Source organism: Oncorhynchus nerka, linkage group LG1 (assembly GCF_034236695.1).
Source record: "Oncorhynchus nerka isolate Pitt River linkage group LG1, Oner_Uvic_2.0, whole genome shotgun sequence".
In the NCBI taxonomy this organism is placed as follows: Eukaryota; Metazoa; Chordata; class Actinopteri; order Salmoniformes; family Salmonidae; genus Oncorhynchus; species Oncorhynchus nerka.
The window spans coordinates 1,525,067-1,550,058 of NC_088396.1; the positions used below are offsets into that span (position 1 = coordinate 1,525,067).

Sequence of the window (24,992 nt, forward strand, 5' to 3'; positions counted from 1 at the left end):
CCAGCTCTGTCAGCAGGAATGGGCCAGAATTCACCCAACTTATTGAGGGAAGCTTGTGGAAGGCTACCCAAAACCGTTGACCCAAGTTAAACAATTTAGGCAATGCTACTAAATACTAATTGATTGTATGTAAACTTCTGACCCACTGGGAATGTGATGAAAGAAATAAAAGCTGAAATAAACCATGCTCTCCACTATTATTCTGACATTTCACATTCTTAAAATAATGTGGTGATCCTAACTGACCTAAGACAGGGAATTTTTACTAGGATTAAATTTCAGGAATTGTGATAAACTGGGTTTAAATGTATTTGGCTAAGTTGTATGTAAACTTCTGACTTAAACTGTAGATGTGAGTGTAAAGATTTCACAGAAAGTGAAACTGTTAGTAATGATAGAGTTATTTTGATGGCCAATGACATTGTTGTGAATTGGAAACAGGCCGTTCATAATGGCTTAGGCTATCTCGACACAACCCGTGCTCTGGACTCACAAAGCGCACCCCAAGTTGGCTATAGCATTGTCGAATCATACAAACTTTGTCACGGCAGTCAAACAAAAGTCAAATGACTGAAGTTGCTAAACTTGCTCGATAACTTCAAACGAATAATATAATGTCTCCTAACATTGAGTTGACGACCATGCAGATATCAGATCAGCTCATGAATAACAGGGAGATGAAGAGAGAAACTTGTTTAAATATCAAGATATCTTAACTGAGACCAACTCTGTTTAAAAAATATATATCTATATCTACTCTTATACCGTTTGTTGATCGCGCATTCTCTACCGAAGCTCTCATCTCGGCAGCAATACAATACAGCGCAGAGAAGCAGAGAAAATGTTATTGCGCTGTGGTAATGCTACCTATGGATTACAGAATAAAGTTAGGAATTCTCATACTAGACAGGTTTTCAGTTTTCAGTTTATATAAGGCTATTTGTCCAGCCAGCATACAATTAAACAAATATACAGACAGAGATTCTGTAAAACAAAATCACATTAATTGATTATCAGACAACTGCCGACTTTTGGTCAGGAGCAGGACAGGCTACTACTACGTGAGTGAAGTGTAAAATCCACTTGTATAACATGCTAGCAAAATGTTCTGATCAACTAATATTGTATATGAGCAAACTAGAATACAGATTATCTTTAGCACGCACCTCAATTTAGCTAACATTTCCCCAGCCTAATTGTTACCAAATATCCAACAAGAGATTCAGTGAAAACAGAAATCTGACATTTCTAACTAGACGACTCCCCTACTCTTGTTCCAAAACCGCGCTAAAACGCTGTCACAATCAAAACGGTGCTGAAATTATAATCTTGGTGACCACACGACAATTGCTTTAAATTAGTATAACGTTTGGATATGACTTTGGGAGTTTCAATATAAACAAGAATTTGATACATGCCTTCAATTCGTCGGACCTGGAACGAATGTTCTGATGATAACTCTAAATTGCATTCGGGACTCGTGTGCAGTCTGGCAGTGTCAAATAAGGGTGTGCTTTCAATTTAAGCGACTTTTTGTGAAGTAAATACACTAGGCTAAAGGCTTCCATGTAATACCTAATCTGCCGCTGCGCATGTTCTGTATTTTGTGGAATTGCATTAGTGCGACATTGGGAGAAAATGTTGTAATTTCCTGGATCTTGTCATTTTATTTTTTCGGGAAATGTGAAGAGTGGTCCGGGGACAGTCCGGGGATCCCTGTTACCGGTGTTAATCTCTAGTACTGTATTGGCGCCTGGCCATAGCAGCGTCTTATCTCCGTATCTTCCATATCAGTGAGCAGATGGGCTGATGGGGAACTTAAACACTTCTGTTTCACACTCTGCAGCACATAGCACATTCAACAGAAAAATACAGCCAAGAATCTATTCCCATGGCACAGTGGGTTGGAGTGGTGCTGGCAACACCAGAGCTGTGGGTTTGATTCCATACTGTGTGTAAGGTGTTTTGACTAAGTTGTTTTGAATAGCATTTCTGGTGAATGACAGGGTAGTTTGTAGTATCACAAAGGGTGCATTGAGGAGATAGGCTTAGGCTGAATAATTAGTGTCCTATGCTGTCATATATTTAAATATTCATCCTCATGAAAGGACATTTCAGTTGTTTGTGTGCTTTGGTACACCTGTTTCAACCCAACACCAGACTCAGACTTATATATCATCCTCATTTGCTCTCATCTGAAACTCTCTCACATTATAACTCATGTTTATTGTCCTACATCATTCTCAGACATCCTATGTTTTCAACCCTGTAGCTTTGTCTCTCTCTCCACGTACGCACACACACACTCACACAAATGTCCTCTCCCTGCCAACCCTCTCTTTTACCGTACCTTCTCTCAACCCCCTCCCCTCTTTCCTTAGACAGAAATAAGTCTTCGTCTAGCCCCTCCTGCCCCTACAGCTCTTGTCCCTGGTGCAGACCTATTCTGGAGCATACCGTATGTAAAGCTGCTCCTCATAGCTCCTACTGGGAGTTTATTCTCCACTGAGAGTGCACTTGATGAGTGCTGCACTGAGTGCTCTGGAGGGAAATGGATGGAGAGAGAGAGAGAGGGAAGGGGTGAGAGAGAGACAGAGAGAGAGACATACAGACACCAGAGACAGAGAGAGGGAGAAAGAGAGAGGTGGAGATGAATGGAGAGAGAGTGAGAGAGAGAGTGGATGTGTGTGTGAGAGAGAGAGGGAGAGAGGCTATTTGTTCTTCCCTGTCTTACTGCTGTGTATCAAGCACAACATGGGGCTTAGAGAGCAAGTATGTTGCAGGTTGTAGAGGGGAATTAATTGAATATACAATGAACATGCTGATGCAAGATGTGATGAGAACTATATGGATTATGTGTGTGTGTGCACGCGCACTTCTGTGGGTGGGTGTGTGGGTGCGTGCGTGCTTGCGTGTGTGTGTGTGTGTTCAAAATACTATGCTTATGGGTATGTCGTATGTGCATGTGTGTGCATACATGCTTTTGTTTATACGTAAACATGTATCTACTTTGAATGTGTATGGTCATGTGTGTGTAGACGCATTATGTCATTGTCGAGGATGAGCGTGCTTGGCTGTGTGCGTACGTCCACGTGAACCAGTATGTATATGTTTTTGCCGGACATATTTTGCTCTCTGTCCATCTGCTTGCATACAGAGTGGAGAGCAGAATGCTCTTCTGCAGTTGACCTTGTGCCCAGTGGGCAAGAGAGAAGAGCAGTTGTACACAGTGGTACACAGAGAACCCTTCCCAGACGTGGGATTCTTCCCAAATGGCACCCCTTTCCCTATATAGTGCACTACTTTTTAACAGAGTTCTATGGGCCTTGTTCAAAAGTAGTGCATTATAAAGGGAAAAGGGTGCATTTGGGAAGCAGACCTGGGTACAGTAGAACCACTCTCTGCCACCACAGCAGTAGCAGCCAAACAGTGAGCCAGAGAGAGAGAGCAGGGTCTAATCCTCTCAAAGCTGTGAAAAATGAAGTTTCAAGCTTTAATTCCTCCAATAATTCTAAACCCTCTTAATCCATTCAAAATGAATGACCCAGTTTGGGACCTTGTTTATCAAACTTGTTCCCACTGTACTGTTACTAGCTACCTGTCACGGACTCATGGCCATTTTGGGTTATTTTGGAGGGGAAAGGAAAGAAAGGGAGTTGAGAGAATATACAGTGCATTCAGAAAGTTTTCAGATCTCTTGACTTTTTCCACATTTTGTTACTTTACAGCTTTATTCTAAAATTGATTAAATAATGCATTTTTCTCATTAATCTACACACAATACCCCATAATGACAACGAAAAAAAAGTGTACATTATTTACATAACTATTCAGACACTTTGCTATGAGACTCGAAATTGAGCTCAGGTACATTATATTTCCATTGATAATCAATTGAGATGTTTCTACAACTTGATTGGAGTCTACCTATGATACATTATATTGATTGGACATGATTGGGAAAGGCACGCACCTGTCTATATAAGGTCCCACTGTTGACAGTACATGTCAGAGCAGAAATCAAGCCATTGGGTTGATGGAATTGTCCATAGAGCTCCGAGACAGGATTGTGTCGAAGCACAGATCTGGGGAATGGTACCAAAAATGTCTGCAGCATTGAAGTTCCCCAAGAACACAGTGGCCTCCATCATTCTTAAATGGAAGAAGTTTGGAACCACCAAGACTCTTCCTAGAGCTGGCCGGCTGACCAAACTGAGCAATCAGGGGAGAATGGCCTTGGTCAGGGAGGTGACCAACAATCCCATGGTCACTCTGACAGAATTCTAGAGTTTCAGTGAAAATGGGAGAATCTTCCAGAAGGACAACCATCTCTGCAGCACTCCACCAATCTGGCCTTTATGGTAGAGTGGCTAGACAGAAGCCACTCCTCAGTAAAAGGGGCTGTCATAAAGGCACCTAAAGGACTCTGACCATGAGAAACAAGATTCTCTGTCTGGTCTTGTGAAACCAACATTGAACTCTTTGACCTGAATGCCAAGCGTCACGTCTGGAGTAAACCTGGCACCATCCCTACGGTGAAGCATGGTGGTGGCAGCATCATGCTGTGGGGATGTTTTTCAGCCGCAGGGACTGGGAGACTAGTCAGGATCGAGGGCAAGATGAAAGGAGCAAAGTACAGGGAGATCCTTGATGAAGACCTGCTCCAGAGTGCTCAGGACCTAAGACTGGGGTGAAGGTTCACCTTCCAACTTGGCACACAGCCAAGACAACGCAGGAGTGGCTTCGGGAAAAGTACCTGAATGTTGTTGAGTGGCCCAGCCCGAGCCTGGACTTGAACCCGATCTAACATCTCTGAAGAGACCTGAATATAGCTGTGCAGTGACGCTCCCCATCCAACCTGACAGAGCTTGAGAGGATCTGCAGTGAAGAATGGGACAAACTCCCCAAATACAGGTGTGCCAAGCTTGTAGCATTATTTTATTTATTTAACTAGGCAAGTCACTTAAGAAAAAATTCTTATTTACAATGATGGCCTTCCCCGGCCAAACCCAGACAACACTGGGCCAATTGTGTGCCGCCCTTCGAACCAGGGACGCTTCTTGCACTGAGATGCAGTGTCTTAGACCTATGCGCCACTCGGGAGCCATCATACCCAAGAAGACTCGAAGCTGTAATCACTGCCAAAGGTGCTTCAACAAAGTACTGAGTAAAGGGTCTGAATACTTATGTAAATATGATATTTCCTTTTTTATTTTGAATGCATTTGAAAAAATGTCTAAACTTGTTTTTGCTTTGTGTAGATTAATGAGGGAAAAAACAGTTAAAGACATTTTTGAATAATGCTGTAACGTAACAAAATGTGGAAAAGGTTAAGGGGGTTGACTACTTTCCAAATGTGCTGTATAGTTTCAGGAAAAATATCTGGTTTTGTAGCAGTAGCATCATTTCTTGTGTATTTATGGACATTATTTGACAGAATATTGTATATTGGGTAATGACTCATGCATGTTGGGTGATTACTAGTGCTGAGTGATTAACTGACATTTCTGGTAGATTTAAACATCTAATTGACCAACGTTAATGATCAATTATTTGAATTCCATTTCGTTCAGTTTTTTTCTTTGAGCTCAATGCTGTTTCCCTGGAGATGAATTGAATCAAGCCCGAAATGTTTGATGTATTAGGGAGGCAAATGTTCTACATAGTTTAGTGCAGAAAACATGGTAATTAACTACAATGACTATAATCCATTGCATTACTACTTGTCCGGTCTGTGTGGGGCAGACACGGGGAGGGAGAGAAGAATGTGCAATCGAGAGGGATAGAGAGAAGTTGCTTGGAGAGGTATCTCTACCTGAAAATACATGATCTAACTGACAAAAATAGTGCTTTGAATTTACTTAATTCAAAGGTGTACATCGGTTCCACATGAATGAAACGTGTTAGACAAACACATTATTTTATTTTTCAGTTTACTTTTATTTTTATTTTTGTCAAGCAAATATAATTTATTCAAGTAAATATATTGTAATGGAATAGAATCAATTTTATTTGAAGTAAATGTGTCAAATTTGATGATGTTCCCTAAACCTGATCACTACTTAATAAATAACATTATTTTATTGCTCATAATTATGTAGACGGTTCTACATAATTATTCATGTAAGCACAAGATGAAATTCTGCCATTTTCTACCTTAGTGTTTGAATTTACACAAATGAATAGGGAAATATAAAGTACATGCTAAAGATGTGTAACCAAGGAGCAAGAGACCATGTCTATCAGTGACAAAGAAGGCAAAAGGCATGTTTCAAAAATTATACTGTATTTTTAGTAACGGTTCAGCTTTTTGGAACGATAAATGTCCATTCACTGACATTCAGTGTTCAATGAATGGCACAGGTCTAAATCACAGTGCTGTAGGCTATATATCTGTATAAAAACAATAAGAAGTGTTGTACTCACAATGATTGGGCACTCTCTAATGCACTTTGTTACAAAATGAGGTAGTTCTTTTTCATAAGGAGTATCATAGACAAAGAATGAGGTAGGTATGTGTACATATTTTTGCATGTTAATTCTATTGACTAAAAGTCACTACAAAGTGAAACTGAACTTTTTCCATAAGCAGCAAAGAAATTAAGGGCATCTACTCAAAACACCATACAAAATATCTAACAAAATCACAATAGCTCCATCTTTGGACATGCTCATTCTGTTTTGAGTTTTTATTTTATTTTTACCCCCAATTTCATGGTATCCAATTGTTAGTAGTTACTATCTTGCTCATCGCTACAACTCTGTACGGGCTCGGGAGAGACGAAGGTCGAAAGCCATGCGTCCTCCGAAACACAACCCAACCAAGCCACACTGCTTCTTAACACAGCGCGCATCCAACCCGGAAGCCAGCCGTGCCAATGTGTCGGAGGAAACACCATGCACCTGGCAACCTACCTGGTCAGCGTGCACTGCGCCCGGCCTGCCACAGGAGTAGCGTGATGAGACAAGGATATCCCTGCTGGCAAAGCCCTCCCTAACCCGGACGATGCTAGGCCAACTGTGCATCGCCCCACAGACCTTTTGGTCGCGGCCAGCTGCGACAGAGCCTGGGCACGAACCCAGAGTCTCTGGTGGCTCAGCTAGCACTGCGATGCAGTGCCCTAGACCACTGCACCACCCGGGAGGCCCTGTTTTGAGTTTTTGTGAACAATCTAACAAGTTCAACATAAGTCAAACATATTGTCTTAAACACAACAAAACAGCTCACTGAAACAGCCTGTTTTTAAACTCAACAGCTTTGTTAGAAAGTTTGTCCCCATTCAGTTCCATAAAAACCTTCAGAAAGACTTCAAAGGTGTAGCGGAGCTCAGTAGGGTAACTGAGATTCATGGCATGCGTGAGGCCGAACAGCATTGCAACAGTAAATGCTACATTGCCCAGATCCTACAGCACCTTGACGCCTTCAAGGACAATTCCAGTGTCCTCTGGTTCCTCACTCAAAGCATGGTCTTTGATAATGTAGATCTCCACAGTTGTGTCCTCGAAGGCTGCCTTGTTGGACTCTTCATCCATGCCCTGAACAAGACAGAAAGGCAACACTTGTCAATCATACAAAATGAATCATTCATCAATAAAGTGTTTACAGTTATAGACTTTAGATTGCAAAACATATAGCTCATGAAGCACAAGAGCATGAAACAAACAAATAAATAAATCAAGACTGGAGTCCTTTTAAGTGTCAACTAAATCAAGAACTGCTGGTAATATTTGAACTCCGCCTATTACAAAGATCAAATTAAAAGTGGTTCTAACCAAGATTTCCATTCAGATTACATTTGAGACATTGAGCCAATTTGATCACTGTATTCAGCATTCATGCAAATAAAAAAAGACAAATCTGAATAATAAAATTCAGAAGAAAAAAATAGTGCATCTAACCCGCAGCTAATGAAATAAGACAAAAGACAGAGGAGATGACACAGTAATAGAATAGCTAGTGATAGAATATGATGGTGGCACGGAATAGGAAAGGAAGCGAAAGAAGAAGGAAGAAGTAAACACTTCAATCTATTAACGTACCACACATTTCTGAACAAGGTTCTGTTCATACACACACACTCCCTTTATGATGCACTCTCGTCCGACATCTATGTTGCGATTCTAAGAAAATAGAAGGATTTTCGAATAAACTTCTGGTGTAGAACTACATATGAACGTGTCTTTTGAAGCATAAGGAATTCTTACATCAGCCATAGGTGCCATGATTGATTTGAGTCTCCTGCCCAAGCTGTCCTCTTCTTTGGAACAACTTCCGCGGGTCATCTGAGTGTATTTCAAGTTGAGAAAGACATTTAGACTGGAGTGGGGTGGGGTTGTGGTGATTACTTTGAACTCAGCATTGACCTGAACATAGTAATTAAACAAATTAGATTAAAAAAACTGCAGAAAGGAAAATAGACTGGAGATGATCACACAAGCAGCAAACTATAGGGTTCTCTATAGGGAGAGAAATAACTAGGCAGTCAGAACAAATTGTGTTAACTCTGAATAAGGCTCACTTTTGTGGCAAGCTGAGGGACAATAATCTTCTACCTTCAGATAACATACCCAATAAATCAACAATGAGACAAGTATGGTTAACTTACCTGAATGACTTCAAAGAGCGCAGGCCATCTGCAATGAAGTCCTCTACCAAAGGGTGTGTCGCAGACAACTTCATGTCTCCTGTATGCAAACTTCTTCTCCATTTTGAACTTCACTGTCTATGTTGTTCCTTTTCTTCACATTGGACAGTAGAGCTTTCCGCATGTCCTCGAGGCTCTCTCCTGTTTCTCCTGAGGGATATGTGGGGCAAAAGTTCACTTCTGCTCTCTTTGTCGTTTTAACAGCACAGGTTTGTGCTTCAAGGAGTTTATCATCACCTCTGGACATCCCAGTCTTCTCAGGCGAGTGCGGTAGTTTGCCCCTTTGTATTTCAAACTGGTTTTCCATCCAGTGAAGGAACACTTCTCAGTCAGATTTTGAGTAAAGAGTGGACTTTACTTTGATGCACAAGGCATTAAGGCATTCCAGGTCTTACATGCGCATGGACAGTCAATGTATGTACATGGGTAACGGTACACGGGTAACGTAATGTGGGTGCTTTAACTTGTAATGATGCAACAGTTGGGACCTACTTGACACCAATTCTGAACACCCCTTACATTTCCACATTCACACAACACTGAAAAAAAGACTGACATTCTGAGTATTTTTTAAAATTGGTAGTAAAACAACTCTGATAACAGTAATCATCAACACTGTATAGCCTTAGAATGGGTAGACAAAGCAGCACAAATGTAGTAGGTAAGCATCATGGACCTTAAATATGAATTTTGTTCATTATATTTTTCATTGTGAAATGTTTGATTCAATGATCTATTGATTTATGCATGCATCCACTCATATGCACATACGTTGAATGAATTGTATTTTTGTCAAATCATTTTAATGTATTGATAAATGGACACCCATAATGTAAAGTAACACTGTTCAAGTGCTAAAATGAACTCCACATCCCATTTCAATAAGTCTTTTTTTTCACCTTTGCACCACAGTTTTTTGAAGATTCTTTTCTCGCGAGGTTTGAATTGTTCCTCATTACTCGTCATGAATTAGCTTTATTGGTTCACATTCCCCTACATGATTCAAACTAGTAGATCTGATTTTTCTTCATGTTGCATTGATTGCAAGCAACGAAATCGTGTTGAGAGGGGAAACAAAACATGTTTGAGTAAATCACAAATAATGTGTTTTCATAAATCTGACAGCCCACCTTGTCCAGTTTTTTTTCCAGTTTAGTTGGTATTCAGAAGTAATAAAAGTATGCCTTATTTACTTTGAAGATCTACTAAAATAGGGTTTTTGTGAGACAGCATAGGCAGCAGCTCTGTTGAAATGAGGACTTGGAATTAAATAATAATAATAATCAAAGAACATGAATGTAATATTTTATTAAAGTAATGTGAATAAATAAGCTGTGATGGGCAGTCACTACCATCATGGGACTTGTATTAATTGTATTAATTGTATTAATTCTGTGTTACAGTATTCAACACATATAATGCATAGTTTATTTCATGTTTAATAAAAACCGTGATTATTTAAAAAAAATAATCGAACTGAAACTGAACCGACCTCAAAAAACACTCAGCACTAGTAATTACTAAGGAGAGATCGAAGACTGAAATAGATGATTAACCATTGTTTGAGGATATTTGACTTTGTGATATTTGGAAAATGTAAAGCCTCGCTGGGTGAGCAATTGGACAACTAGACTATTGCAAACCTTCCATATTTGATTAATTTCACTAGGGTAGGGGGGCACTATTTTCACCTGCGGATGAAAAGCGTGCCAAAAGTAAACTGCATGCTACTCAGGCCCAGAAGCTAGGATATGCATATAATTAGTAAATTTGGATGGAAAACACTCTAAAGTTTCGAAAACTGTTCAAATAATGTCTGTGAGTATTACAGAACTGATTTGGCAGGCGAAAACCTGAGAAACATCATTCCATGTTTTTTATGTTTGTAGTTTTCTATTGAATGCCATTACAGTATCCGTTTACTTAGGACTCACATTGCACTTCCTATATGGCTTCCACTAGATGTCAACAGTCTTTAGAAATGGTTTCAGGCTTGTATTCTGAAAAATGAGAGAGTAAGAACACTCTGAATGAGTGGACCCTACAGTGTCCCAGAGGTTTTTTATGCGTGCGACCGAGAGCGCGCCTTTCTTGTTTACCTTTTATATTGAAGACGTTATTGTCCGGTTGAAATATTATCAATTATTTAGGCTAAAAACAACCTGATGATTGATTATAAACATCATTTGACATGTTTCTACAAACTTTACAGATACTATTTGGATTTTTTTTGTCTGTCTGTTGTGACTGCGTTTGAGCCTGTGGATTACTGAACAAAACGTGCGAACAAAACTGAGGTTTTTGGATATAAACAGGGACTTTTATTGAGTAAATGGGAATCTTGTGAGTGCAACCATATGAAGATCATCAAAGGTAAGTGATTAATTGTATCACTATTTCTGACTTGTGTAACTCCTCTACTTGGCTGGTAACTGTTTAATGATTTGTCTGCTGGACGCAGTTCTCAGATAATCGCATGGCATGCTCTCGCCGTAAATCCTTTTTGAAATCTGACACCGTGATTGGATTAACAAGAAGTTCATATTTAAACCGATGTTTCACACTTGTATGTTTTTATGAATTTTTATAATGAGTATTTCTGTTTTTGAATTTGGCGGTCTGCAATTTCACTGGATGTTGGTCAGGTATCCTAGTGAGGTTAAGGAGCAATATAGAAAATAACAATTCTTTAACTACAGTAAACCAAGTTGTTTTTATGATATATGTTGTTCCACATTGGTAGCCTGTAACCATTATGTATGAATTTAACTGCAGAATTAAATATTTATACACGTTCCTCCAAATGTAAAATAAAAAAGGTAAGGGTTAAGGTTTGGGATAGGGTTAAAATAAAATAAATAATAACGAGTGTCCACCACTGTCCACAGCCTTCTGATCCAGAGTCATGGGATCCAGAGTCATGGGATCCAGAGTCATGGGATTATGCTCATCCACCACCCCCATCCACAGCACCCTAGCAAGACCCAAGCCTACTTGATGTTAATAACTACATTAGATTTGATTTACTGTTTCCCTTAGTGGCCGGTTATATAGGCATTTCCCGAAGTCCTCAGAACATGGATAGACGTCCAATTCCGAAGTCATTTTTGAGCCTGACATACAGTATGTGTTCCAGACCATGTTTGAAGTTAGATTTGGACCTATCATGATTTTCATTGGGTCTATGGAAAATGTCCATTGATAGTGCATTTTAGTCCAGGAACAGTGTTAAAGTCTGAGTACGGGAAAGTGATAATGTCCCTGCATTACCTCAGTTGAAAAACATTGTGAAAATACAGTAGAATGGTAGAATGTTGCTGCAAAAGAAGGTGTCACTGTCTACTAAGCCATGAAAAAGTATTTGTTCTAACAATATTTAATAATTTCATCAGTATTCCAGAGCACGCCTCTTTGTGGAGTGATAGGTGTCAGCTCATGATTGGGTCGTGCTAAAGCATGAGAATTACCCATTAAATCATCTAGCACTGTCAATATTAGGATCCTGGGGTCCCTCAAAGTATTTCTTTGTCGTTTAATGGTTTAGGATAGACCGATCAGTCATCCAATCCGTTGCACTATAGTGTGTAGGCAAGCCGATAGCTCACCCACATTTTCAACAACCTTATATATAAATATAATGGTGAACTCTTCAAAGGCCACACATAGTTTAGAGCTGTATGGTATTTGTCACTGTTTCGGATTAAATGCAACAATGAAGCTTAAACATATCATCACCAATTTAGACATTTGCACTTGCCCTTAATCTTTTTGTTTTTAAACCTCTATTGTATCATTGTTTTCTACCTTTGAAATGATATGATGAAATGATAATTTACCAATGGCATACAAACCAATTGAACATGTCGCTGTAATATACAGTATACAAAGTATAGGTAATATATGCATGTGTCCTTTTATGAAAATGGAAGCTTGAGATGGTTGATGGTTCTTTTTCATAGAAATTCTACTTTCCTCACCCTCCCCTGCGGGATATTTGCAAGTTTTGTGTTCTGCTGTTGCTTCTCATCAAATCCCTTAATAGTATCATTATTTACATCGCAGTCATTATCGCCATGTCTCATATTCTTTGTCATTTTGTCATCCCTGTCATTTCTTCCGTCGCCCTTGGCTTGCTTTTGGGAATTCAGGCAGGGACTTTTTGTTAGGCTGCTGGTGACAAATGGCTTTGTAAAAAGTGCTATAAACAATGAAGAAAAAAGAAAAGAAATGGAAAAAAATGAATCTATGCTTCAGTGGTATCATCTTTCACCTTTTTCAATATCAATGTCCATTATGTTTATGGATTGTTTGGCTGCTGCCTCTATTCCTTGGTACGTGGGACCTGTGTATCAGATTCGTAGATTCAATGCTTAGGGGCATCCGGCCGTTGATAATGTCATTTTGATTGATTGTTTTTAATCGTTTAATTGGGTGCAAGTCTTCTAATAATGGATGGTTTCTCAGTACAGACAGATTATGGTTCAGATGGTGTATAGTCCTTTACTCTGTGTAGTTCATGATTGCGTCGTCCCTATCAATGACCTCGACCTGGAAGTAGCCTACACCAAACGGCAAGATTCCATCAAGCAGGTCTTGACAGTGTCAGTATTTGAACTTTTCATTTCAAATCATTTCAAAGTTGAATTCTTTGAACTTCTTGAGTGCAGCAGTGCCACACTGGAGTTGATGTGGTGCACCATACTAAGGCATAGCCACGGAAAAGAACGGCTCACCCAGCACAGTTCTTAATGTTATAATATCAACATCCCTTTATCCTGAAAACTTGTAACATTTACATTTCAGGAGTCTACTTGCTATGTCTGCAGTAGCCAATCATATTCTGCTATATCAATTGAATAGAAAAACATACTGCAATGGTTTGTTTGAATTGAGGTCTTGCACATTGATTATGCACACTGGCTAATTGCCAGTTCAAGTATTAAAAGTAGCATGGTGTCTTTAGACACTACGGATCAACCAGTTATAACAGGGAACCATATGGTTTACTCCATTCTGAAGCTGCATTGTCCTGGTGACCACACACCAGCAACAGTCCTCATCATCTGTGGAAGCACCCTTTTGTGTGTGTTTGAGTGTGTGTATGCATGCGTGTGCTTGTGCGTGTGTGTGCCTTTCCCCTCTCTCTGTGTTTGTAACCAAGGTCGCTCTTGAACCGCTGTGTTTTTTCAGAGGTGTGTGGGCTTCATTCATCATCCCTGTGATAGGTGGTGCTGTAGTGCCCTAAATCTCCCGCTCTGCCTCTCTTTCTCTCTTCAACTGGTCTCTCGCTCGCTCTTTCTCTTTCTCTTCATCAGTCTCTCTCTCTCTCTCTCTCTCTCTCTGTCTTTCTGTCTGTCTGTCTCGTTTGAGACGGGGCTCTTGGTCAATGTGGGGAGCTCTATTATTGAGAACAAAATCTAACTGTACTATACATGTATTTTCTGGCATGTCATTTATCTCTCTCTCTCTCTCTCTCTCTCTCTCTCTCTCTCTCTCTCTCGCTCTCTCTCTTTGTCCTCCCCTTTGTAAAGATTGATTGTATGTCTCTCTGTGTGTGTGTGTGCGTGCATGTGTATACGTGTGTGCTTGTGTGTGTGTGTGTGTGTGTGTGCGCTTCTTAATGTGTATATGAGTGTGTGTGCATACACACATGCGTGCCATTGTGTGTGGCAGGGGTGTTAAGTGGGGGCGGGGGCTGGTCTGCCTCTGTTTCCGATCGATACCGGGAGATGTGAAGAACACAAACATGGCTAATTGTTACCGTCATTGTCTTCTTGTATCTCCTGACACTTGGGATAGTAGACAGGAACAGGGGAGATGTTGTGTAATGTTGCTACCAAGACACAGATCTACCGTAGTCTGGGATGTGGGGACTTGGGAGGAAAAAGGGAAAGAGGGTAAAAGCACTGGCTGTCGTTCCAAGTCACTTCATAATTGTACTGACAATGTAGGGTGGGTGGGGAGAGAGGTGTGTGTGCATGTGTGCGTGCGTGCGTGCGTGCGTGTGTGTGTGTGTGCGTGCGTCTGTGCGGGAATATTTGTGTGAAGTGTACGTAAGCGTTTGACACAATACAGAGAGGCAAAGGACGCAGTTTGAAATGCAGTTTCAGGATAAAACGATTGAAAGTTTTATAGAACAGAGAAAGTAGAAGACATTTGTGTCAGCCCTCTATGAGTTGCGTATGCTAATCCAATCAGTAGCAGTCAATCATATCAATTCTACTTGGATAGGAAAATGAACAACATAATTGAACTGTCAACCTCAAGTCTGTTGAACCCTTATTTGAACACAACACACACCTTTGTATAATTTGTATGATATATTTTGAAATTAAATTAAATGTCTAAATTGCTTTTGAGGGATACAACGTTTTTGCATATTTGCTCTGGTTTGAGTTGCAGTTGGTATCTTTGTGTTGTCACTGCTTTGCAGACAAAGATAATTGAGGCTCACCTTACCTTCTGGAGAGATCTAAGGTATAGAGTAGTCCCATGAATACAGAATATACACATTTCTCGCATGACTGGGTTCTGTCTTCACAGAGACAGGAAAAGAGAGAGCGTCTTAAGCATTCAGGAGGGGTGGGTGGGTGTGTGGGTATGTATGTTCTGCCAAGACCTGAGGGCACAGACACAGGTTCAAACTAAAATTGAGGAACGGGGAGACATTTTCAAATTCTCACTGCAAGGAAACTTTCTCCCTTCTTGTTTTTCTCTACTTTTCTATCCTTTCTATTGGTGTGTAAGGACTTCGTGGCAAATGCATGTACATGGTAAGAATGATTGCTGAAGCAGAGCGAACTTAACCTTGAGAAAGTGCTATCCAGACAAAACCAGAAAATATCAGGCCAAATAGGCACCGAAACAGTCAGAAAAGGGTCACAAACCAAAGCACTAACCAGACCAAATATGCCCAAGAGTAGACGAAAAAGCACTAACCAGACCAAACAGATTCTACAAGTGTCAGGAACTCTATTGGAGGGATGCGACACCATTCTTCCACAAGAAATTCCATAATTTGGTGTTTTGTTGATGGTGGTGGAAAACACTGTCTCAAGCGGCGCTCCAGGATCTCCAATAAGTGTTCAATTGGGTTGAGGTCTGGTGACTGAGACAGCCATGGCATATGGCTTACATCGTTTTCATGCTCATCAAACCATTCAGTGACCACTCATACCCTGTGGAATGTGGCATTGTCATCCTATAAGAGCTTAGCATGGTAGCTAAATGAATGGCCAAAATAATGAACTGTCCTGCATTTTTAAACATGACCCTAAGGATGATAGGATGTTAATTGCTTAATTAACCCAGGACCCACACCTGTGTGGAAGCAGATACTTTGTATCCTTCATTTACTTGTGTTTTCAATATTTTGGCAGTTACCTGTATGTAAGACAAAACAAACAGCGAACAGACCAAAACAAGGACAAAACTTGATGTAATGAACACTAAAACAGACTAACCAGGTCAACCCAGGACAAACCAGGTCAAACAGGCACTAAACCAGATGAAAGCTAGACTATAAACCAGGATAATCCAGTCCAAAAGTTATTTCCAAACACCACATGGGAACACACTCTAACAACCCAAGGTGGGGGAAAAATTAAAGATGTGGTACTGGGAGATGATACTTCTCTCCCTGCTTCTCCTTTCTCTTCCTCACGGGCCCTACCTTTTTAAAAATAGCACTCAGTAATAGAGGGCCGGGATGGAAGAGGGAAAGGGGACCAGGGATCCTCAGAGGAGGGATACGCAATTTGAGTTTGGGCAGATTGCTTTTTCCCCCGCCCGGTACTGATGAGTCGTGGCTATGCACCGGTGGGGGGCTAAGCCCTTCAGCCGCCGGCGCACTGCAGAAAAGATATCATCATGATGAAATAAAGGAGAGACTCCAGAAAGATCAGCAGGGATTTCAGGTGACAGAGAGAGAGACGGGGAGGGATGGAGGAAGGGAAAGAGGGAAGGAAGGAGGGAGGGAAAGTAGGCATCAGAGAGACAGTATGGGCTGATTGTTGGATACGGTGGATGTAGAGGCACTTGAGACGCCTGGCTCCGGTTGCTAGGGGTCATGGTAACATTGTGGGATTGAGGACTTGTGAGATTTTTGGCAAATGGGTTTTAAAATTTTGGGGGGCAGAAGTAGTGTGGATCTTATTGAACCACTTTGTTTATATGGGTGTCTATATGTGGCCTTATGTCTGTGATAGTTGTGGTACCAAAGGCTTAGTGGATTGGACCATGGAACCTGCATGGGCCACTAATACGTTTATTAAATAACCATGTTGTTATGTCACATGTTGTTGTGAGTGGCCAGTTGACCAAATCTGGACCTTCAAATGTCCTTTAAAGAGACTAGCCGGGATCTTGAAAACTGTGTCTGTATTTTTCAACCTTCCGTGTGGACTCGACTTCAATGTATGGCTCATACATGCTAATATCTGCAGTCTTCTCGCAGTGGAGAAAAATCCTTACATTCTAACATGACATAATTTAGTGCATGAGATCTGTGCACTTGCTCCTGTCATGTAGTGAACACACGCTCTGAAACAAGAGGGATTTCCTGGCTGCATGCTGACAACATTTTTATAACAGCGAGAATGAATCAAATACAGTACATCGATGAAATGAATTCTTCCGAAGTTAGAAAACATCAAAATGAAGGCATTCGACCGGTTAGACATATCTCTCTCAGAAGCTCATCTCTCTCTCTCCCTCTCTCACTTTCAGGAGGTGAGGGGTCGGCGGAGACTGGGCAGAAGGAGACGTCCACCTGTGACATATGCCAGTTTGGGGCGGAGTGCGATGTGGACGCTGAGGATGTATGGTAAGTAAACCTCAGGGTTAGTGCACAGCTGGTCAACTCATTCAGGAAGTTAACAGCAACAGTAGTACCAACTCAGTAGGCTTGTAGTTCGTGTCCACCCTGAGTTAGGAGGCTGGAAGGGTTTCAATCCCCAGGCGGGTCATACTAAATGTCATGGGAGGGATCTGAATCCTGGTCTCCCACGGTAGAAATCAATGTCTTGAATGTCTTGAGTGAAAATTCCCTTTCCTTGATGTTGAAGTGGCATGCAGGACTACCTAATCACAAGAACATGAGCAACCATGTACCCGACTCATTTCTGCTACATAAAGACTTAACAAATGGGAACCGATGCCTTTCTGCACAGCACTCAGCAATAAGCAAATTGATTGTGGTTAAATTAATGAAAGAATGAACAAATGAATAAACACATGAGCGAATGACCGAATGAGTGAATGTATTTTTGTGTCTTACCACATTTATGCAACCCTTAATCCCCTTATGGGACACCGTTCAGATTTTCAGCGCTTCAGTGCCACATCAGTCCACCTCTTTTAACCTTAATTCAACTCCATTGACTTCTCCAGCCCCATGGGAGGATAGGCTTTAAAGGGTGGATGGACTGAGTGCCATAGACCAAGAGAGGGAAGGTGGAAAATGTCTTTATCAGACTTAATGGCCCCGACACCTTACCTACCAACACACACACACACAGACACACACACACACACACACACACACACACACACACTCTCCATTCCAATCTGTTTGTTTGTGTTTGTGTGTGTGTGTCCTGCTTCAGTCCCGCTTCAGTGCCACAAACGTGCTTCACTCCCTCTGTTCCCATTGTTCTCTCTCCGTCTCTTACTATCATTCTCTTTTTATTTCCCTCTCTCTTTCTTTATCTGTCTCTCACCCCCTACTCTCTCTATCCCTCTCTCTCCTTCCCTCCCTTCCTCTTTCTGTCTGTCAGTCCTTTGGAAGGATTACTCTGAAATATGAGGCTGGGGATTATAAAAAAATCAATGTTATATTCAGCAGCAATAAAGTTTATAGCTGTGGTTTTGCACGACATGGAAGAGGCTAGGAAAGGGTGCCGAGTGGTCTAGCCACTGACTGTGTGTGCGTGTTTGTGTGGTGTGTGTCTGCTTGCGTGCATATAGGATCAAAGTCTGTGTGTGTGTTTGTTTATGTGATAGAGTGTGTGTCTGCCTGTGTGCGTACCTCTGTCTGCGTTTGTGTGTGTGTGCATTCGTGTATCCGTGTGCATTTGTATGTGCATGTGTTTGTGTGTGTATTTTCATGTTTGTATGTGTGTACATGTGTGTGTGCATGACTGGAAGTGGCCGTTAGAGGACAGGTACACAGGAAGCCTGCAGGCAATCATTGAGTTTAGATAGAGGGTAAACCACATGGCACTGTGCAAATCAATAAGACACATCCTACTAAGAAGTGCTCCTCACACACAGGCACGCCAATACATGCTCTTATTGTTCATCTCTGCTCCCTCTCTCTCCGTCTCGATATACACAGAGTTTACAAAGCATTAGGGAACACCTGCTCTTTCCATGACTGACTGACCGGTGAATCCAGGTGAAGCTATTATCCCTTATTGATGTCATTTGTTAAATCCATTTCAATCAGTGTAGATGAAAATGAGGATACAGGTAAAAGAATGATTTTTAAGCCTTGAGACAATTGAGACATGGATTGTGTATGTGGGCCGTTCAGAGGGGGAATGGGCAAGACAAAATATTTAAGTGCCTTTGAACGGGGTGTGGTAGTAGGTGTCAGGCGCACCAGTTGAGTGTGTCAAGAACTGCAACGCTGCTGGGTTTTTCACACTCAACAGTATCCCGTGTGTATCAAGAATTGTCCACCACCCAAAGGACATACAGCCAACTTGACACAACTGTGGGAAGCATTGGAGTCAACATGGGCCGGCATCCCTGTGGAACACTTTCCCACCTGTTTGAGTCCATGCCCCGACAAATTGAGGCTGTTCTGAGGGCAAAGGTGGGTGCACTTACGTTTGTGTGTGTGATTTTATTTTATTAGGATATTTTTTAGCCCACCAAGGACAAGTCTTCCAAAAGCCATGAAGAAATGTAAAGACATACAGATATGTTTAACAACAACAAAAGCAAAACACAAACACAGATCCACATTCCTATCACCTTTGTATATTACGTGTGTGTGCATACGTAGGCCAGAGAGAGGGTGTGTGTGTGTGTGTGTGTGTGTGTGTGTGTGTGTGTGTGTGATGTGTTGACGCAGTGCAGTATTGCAGTGGTAGTGCCTATTGTGGAGAAAGTGAGAAGCTCTATTAAAAATGCATGGCCTACAGACATTATCCTTGATGACCGCCACAGATGGCCACTCGGGATGGCAAGCCTCTGAAAGCATTGCCACTTCTGGGTCTTTGTGTGTGCATTCACGTGTATGTGGTAATAATAGGTGGGGGATTGTGTATGCGTTATTTGTTTGTTTGTGAGTGCGAGAGTGTGTGTGCGTATAGGTCATGCATCCCATTACACGGTATGTATATCTATATTTCTATGTACGAGAGTGTTTATGTGTTTGTGATTATGTGTGTGTTTGCAGTATGCAAATTGGGCAGAGCGTGGGTATGAAGCAAGGCCAGTGCTTTCCTCATAGACGGCTCTGGGCCAGGGGAAAATAAAAAAGGTATAGAGTATAATGACAGATTTATAATTACAGTGTCTAACGTTCAGAGCTACTCAGCAAGAACTGTCTAGGGACTGCAATTTTTGTGTAATTTCTGCTGAACATGCTCACTGAGCACTTTGGGTCACACGCACACACACACGCTAACTCATGCGCGCACATTCTCGCACACTGCCGTTTCAATGAAGACCGCACACACACACACAGTCAGTCAGACAGTCAGTAAGTCAGTCAGTTATGCACATATACACATTCACGTACATACATACAGTACCAGTCAAAAGTTTGAACACGCCTACTCATTTCAGGGTTTTTCTTTATTTTTTACTATATTCTACTCTGTAGAATAATAGTGAAGACATGAAAACTATGAAAGAACATATATGGAATCATGTAGTAACCAAAAAAGTGTTGTTTATGTTTATATTTATATTTTAGATTCTTCAAAGTAGCCACCCTTTGCCTTGATGCCAGCTTTGCACACTCTTGGCATTCTCTCAAGAATTCCATGTGTTATTTCATAGTTTTGATGTCCTGACTATTATTCTACAATGTAGAAAATAGTACAAATAAAGAAAAACCCTGGATTGAGTAGGTATGTTCAAAATTTAGACTGGTACTGTACTTGTACACCCCCCCACACACACACACACTACACACTCAGATGCACATCGAGACTTTCCGACTGAGATATAAAGTGAAATTCATGGACAAAATGGTAAACAAAACAGGCAGTATCGACCACAAAGAAACAAGTTGAATCGTGCACATAAAGCAAAAGCACAAACACCTACACCCACCCACACCCCCCCACACACACACACACACACACACACACACACGCACACACACGCGCACACACACACAAACACACTACATGTGATAAAAGAAACACAATAGACTACACTCTACAACAGGTGCTGATTCACTGAATGACAAATCCTGAAGAACTCCAGTTCTCTATCACTCTATTATTTTTTTGGTGTGACCACTACTGATGTGTCCCACCATCCTTTGCAATAGGTGTGTGTGTAACATCGACTGCTCCCACATCAGCTTCAACCCAGTTTGCGCCTCGGATGGCCATTCCTATGACAACCCCTGCCAGGTGAAGGAGGAGTCGTGTCAGAAGCAGGAGCGGATCGAGGTCAAATACCTGGGCCACTGCCAAGGTGAGATATAGCTACTTACGGTATACAAAACTTATTTCTGTATCTCTTTCTTCTTCTTCTCCCTTCTCCTCTTTCTACGTCAATATTTAGTAATATAGGCCCCATTAATATTCAATGCATTTTAAATTACATTAATATTTGGTAATTTAGGCGACCAATCAATTGCAAATATAAAATGTGTGCTATATTGGAAGTTTCAAGCTCCCTACAACCATCAAAACCTCCTCTTACAGAATATTGACATGGAAACATGCCTTTCCTTGAATATAATGTTAATATTCTTTATCAGCAATTGAGGCCTTTGTAATTGTCTTTTGTCCAATAATTGATCCAGTGCAAAGCAATACAACACAACCACATCAACAAAAACCATCATTATGTCTTTAGAACCCAATTCATATAATGAAGCTTTGGCACTGTGGTTTGGTTCTGTGACAGCAACATTTGTTAGATTTTCAGTGCAAATGAAGGGTTTGATTCCATATTTTTCACATTTGCATTATGTCATCTGAAATGAAGGCTCATGGGTCCTATTCTATGTGTATGAGTTATGGCAATTCTCATACTTTTTGAGGCTTCTGCATATTGATGCATTAACATGACATTACAACATTCAATGGCAGCCATGCTAGCTCTGATTAACATAATGAACATTATGATCCATTTACATGGCACTTAAACATTCATTTACATTTGGGAATATTAAAAAAGATTATGTAACTGATCTACAATCAAAATTCTGAAACGTGGGCCAACTCTCTTAGGTATATATGGCTGGCTATACCCACTGTCCAGATGGATGGAACGTCGTATATGGTTTTTGCCTCAGGCGCAAAACTGAGTCATTAGGCAAATAATTTCCATTATATTTGTCTGTTCAGTCATAAGTTAGGTTTCTCTAAATGTTTTCCCACACGATGTAACCTTAATAGGCTACTGGCTGCAAACACAGGGAGGCTGCAAACAGTGGGCTGTGTCACTACGACAATAAGAATCAATCCATCCTTGACCGGGAAATGAATTGTGACAGACTTTTCAATGCCCTTATGGTACGTTAAATCCTTCCCTAACGTGTATATAATCAAACTCAAAAATCTTCCCTTGATTTAACCTATCGAAAAAATCTGTAAAACCACCATAAAATGTTTCAAAAGTTGCTTCAAGACATTCTCCGGTACTGTTGTATACTTTTTAGCCAGTAGTTCTGAAAGTAGCACTCACAAGCCAAAAGTGGCCCATGAAAAATGAAAATTGCGTACTACTCACATATGTTCAGATATGTGCACCACCTGATTGCTCTCTGTCTCTCTCACTCTGCTGTGTGTGCATCTTGCTGTCACGCAAATGGCGAGGGGCTGAAGCTCATTGGCTGGAAATCGAATTGCTAGGGGACTGGCCCACATGGGGGAAAATGTAGGGAAAGTGGCAGAGCATAGCTTCCAGGAAAACAATCGCTTTCAAACTAGGGATTTTGTGTCTAATTGAGGTAAAACAGTAATTCTGCTCATAGATTATGCATGTATGAACTACATATTGACACATCCAGCCCAAAATGGTTTTAAAAAAATAATTAGTAGACACCAAAGTTCCAGAGCATGTCTTTAAATGTTAAATGTCCAAAAAATAAAACCCACATTGTATACATTGTTCACCCTCTGGATACAATGTCTATGTGATATTTGCACAATATAGTTGAAACTAATGGATTATTTTTATATTTATTTATGTATTGATACTTAATTACATGTAGCGTTACTGTTTAAAACCTAATTGGGATATTTTTTCTATTGGGTTTCTGTTGTTTGGGGTGAATATACTGTATAGCGTTTTGTCACAAAACATGATTATTAGTCTCTCTAAAATAAAATTACCTTGCAATATACACTATATATACAAAAGTATGTGGGTAACCCTTAAAATAGTGAATTTGGCTATTTCAGCCAGAACCGTTGCTGACCGGTGTATAAAATTGAGCACAATGCCATGCAATCTCCATAGACAAACATTGGCAGTAGAATGGGTTGTAAAATAAGAATTTGTTCTTAACTGACTTGCCTAGTTAAATAAAGTTTTTTTTAAAGCCTTACTGAAGAGCTCAGTGACTTTCAACGTGGCACCGTCATAGGATGCCACCTTTCTAACAAGTCAGTTCATAGAAATCTGCCCTGCTATAGCTGTCCCGGTCAACTGTAAGTGCTGTTATTGTGAAGTGGAAACGTCTAGGAGCAACAACGGCTCAGCCACAAAGTGGTAGGCCACACATGCTCACAGAATGGGACCACCGAGTAATGTAGCGCGTAGCGCTTAACAATCATCAGTCCTCGGTTGCAACACTCACTACCAAGTTCCAAACTGCCTTTGGAAGCAACGTCAGCACAAGAACTGTGCGTCAGGAGCTTTGTGAAATGTGTTTCCATGGCCGAGCAGCTGCACACAAGCCTAAAATCACCGTGAGCAATCCCAAGCAATCCCAATGCATTCTCTGGATTGATGAATCACCCTTCACCATCTAGCAGTCCAACGGACTAATCTGCATTTGGCGGATTCCAGGAGAACGCCACCTGCCCTAAGGCATAGTGCCAACTGTAAAGTTTGGTGGTGGAGGAATAATGGTCTGGGGCTTTTTTTCATGGTTCTGGCTAAGCCCCTTAGTTCTAGTGAAGGGAAATCTTAACATTACAGCATACAATGACATTCTAGACAATTCTGTGCTTCCAACTTTTTGGGGAAGGCCCATTCCTGTTTCAGCATGACAATGCTTCAGTGTACAAAACGAGGTCCATACAGAAATGGTTTGTCTAGATCGGTGTGGAAGAACTTGACTGGCCTGCACAGAGCCCTGACCTCAACCCCACCAAGCTCCTTTGGATGAATTGGAACGCCGACTGCGAGCCAGGCCTAATCGCCAAACATCAGTGCCCGACCTCACTAATGCTCATATGGCTGAATGGAAGCAAGTCCCCGCAGCAAGTCCCCGCAAGCCTTCGTAGAAGAGTGGAGGCAGTTACAGCAGCAATGGGGGGACCAACTCCATATTAATGCTCAGATTTTGGAATGAGATTTTCTATGAGCAGGTGTTCACATACTTTTTGGTCATTTAGTATATTTCATGTCATCGTAAGATGAAAAAATAATAGCTCTATCACTTTCACAAGATGTGTCTTTAATCGATGTCAATTTACCAACATTTCCGAAATGCGAATATTGCGTTTTGGAATGAAACCCATCAAAGGGATCAATAAAGATATAATTATATTGTATTGAGGTTTGTATTGCAATAATCAACTGACCATTAAATGGTTTGGATAATTTGCATAAGATAAATCATGATCCCTATAACACATATACTATAAATAAATATATATATTATGTTGTTTTGTTATCTTTTAATTGTTTGTTATTCCTTTTATTTTGTTTAATAGAGTGCTCAGAGGATATTTATTATTATAATAATTTGTCTTTTAATCCTTAAACGTTGTCCTAAATATTGTAATCCACATGATACTCTCAAAAATGAGATAATTTAACTCCTAAGTGAGGTACTGTCCTACCCTAGCTACTGGTTCAAGGTCAGTTTTGTGTTTTGAACTGTAATTTTGACCCTAGCAAGACTCACAGAGTGCTGAACTTGGATCAGTTTGGCCTGTTAGATCACAATGAATAAAAATAGACAGCGGGGACCTG

At 40.8% G+C, this 24,992-nt stretch overlaps 1 protein-coding gene across 1 annotated transcript in view; it reads left to right on the forward strand.

The window, feature by feature from the left end:
- The window catches only part of LOC115131878 (tomoregulin-2-like), a 151,658-nt gene that overhangs the window by 110,453 nt on the left and 16,213 nt on the right, over positions 1-24,992 (forward strand). The window contains exons 5-6 of the mRNA XM_029663986.2: positions 17,373-17,469; positions 21,160-21,308. Coding sequence (XP_029519846.1) covers positions 17,373-17,469; positions 21,160-21,308 — 246 coding nt within the window. The remainder of the gene's footprint in view (positions 1-17,372; positions 17,470-21,159; positions 21,309-24,992) is intronic.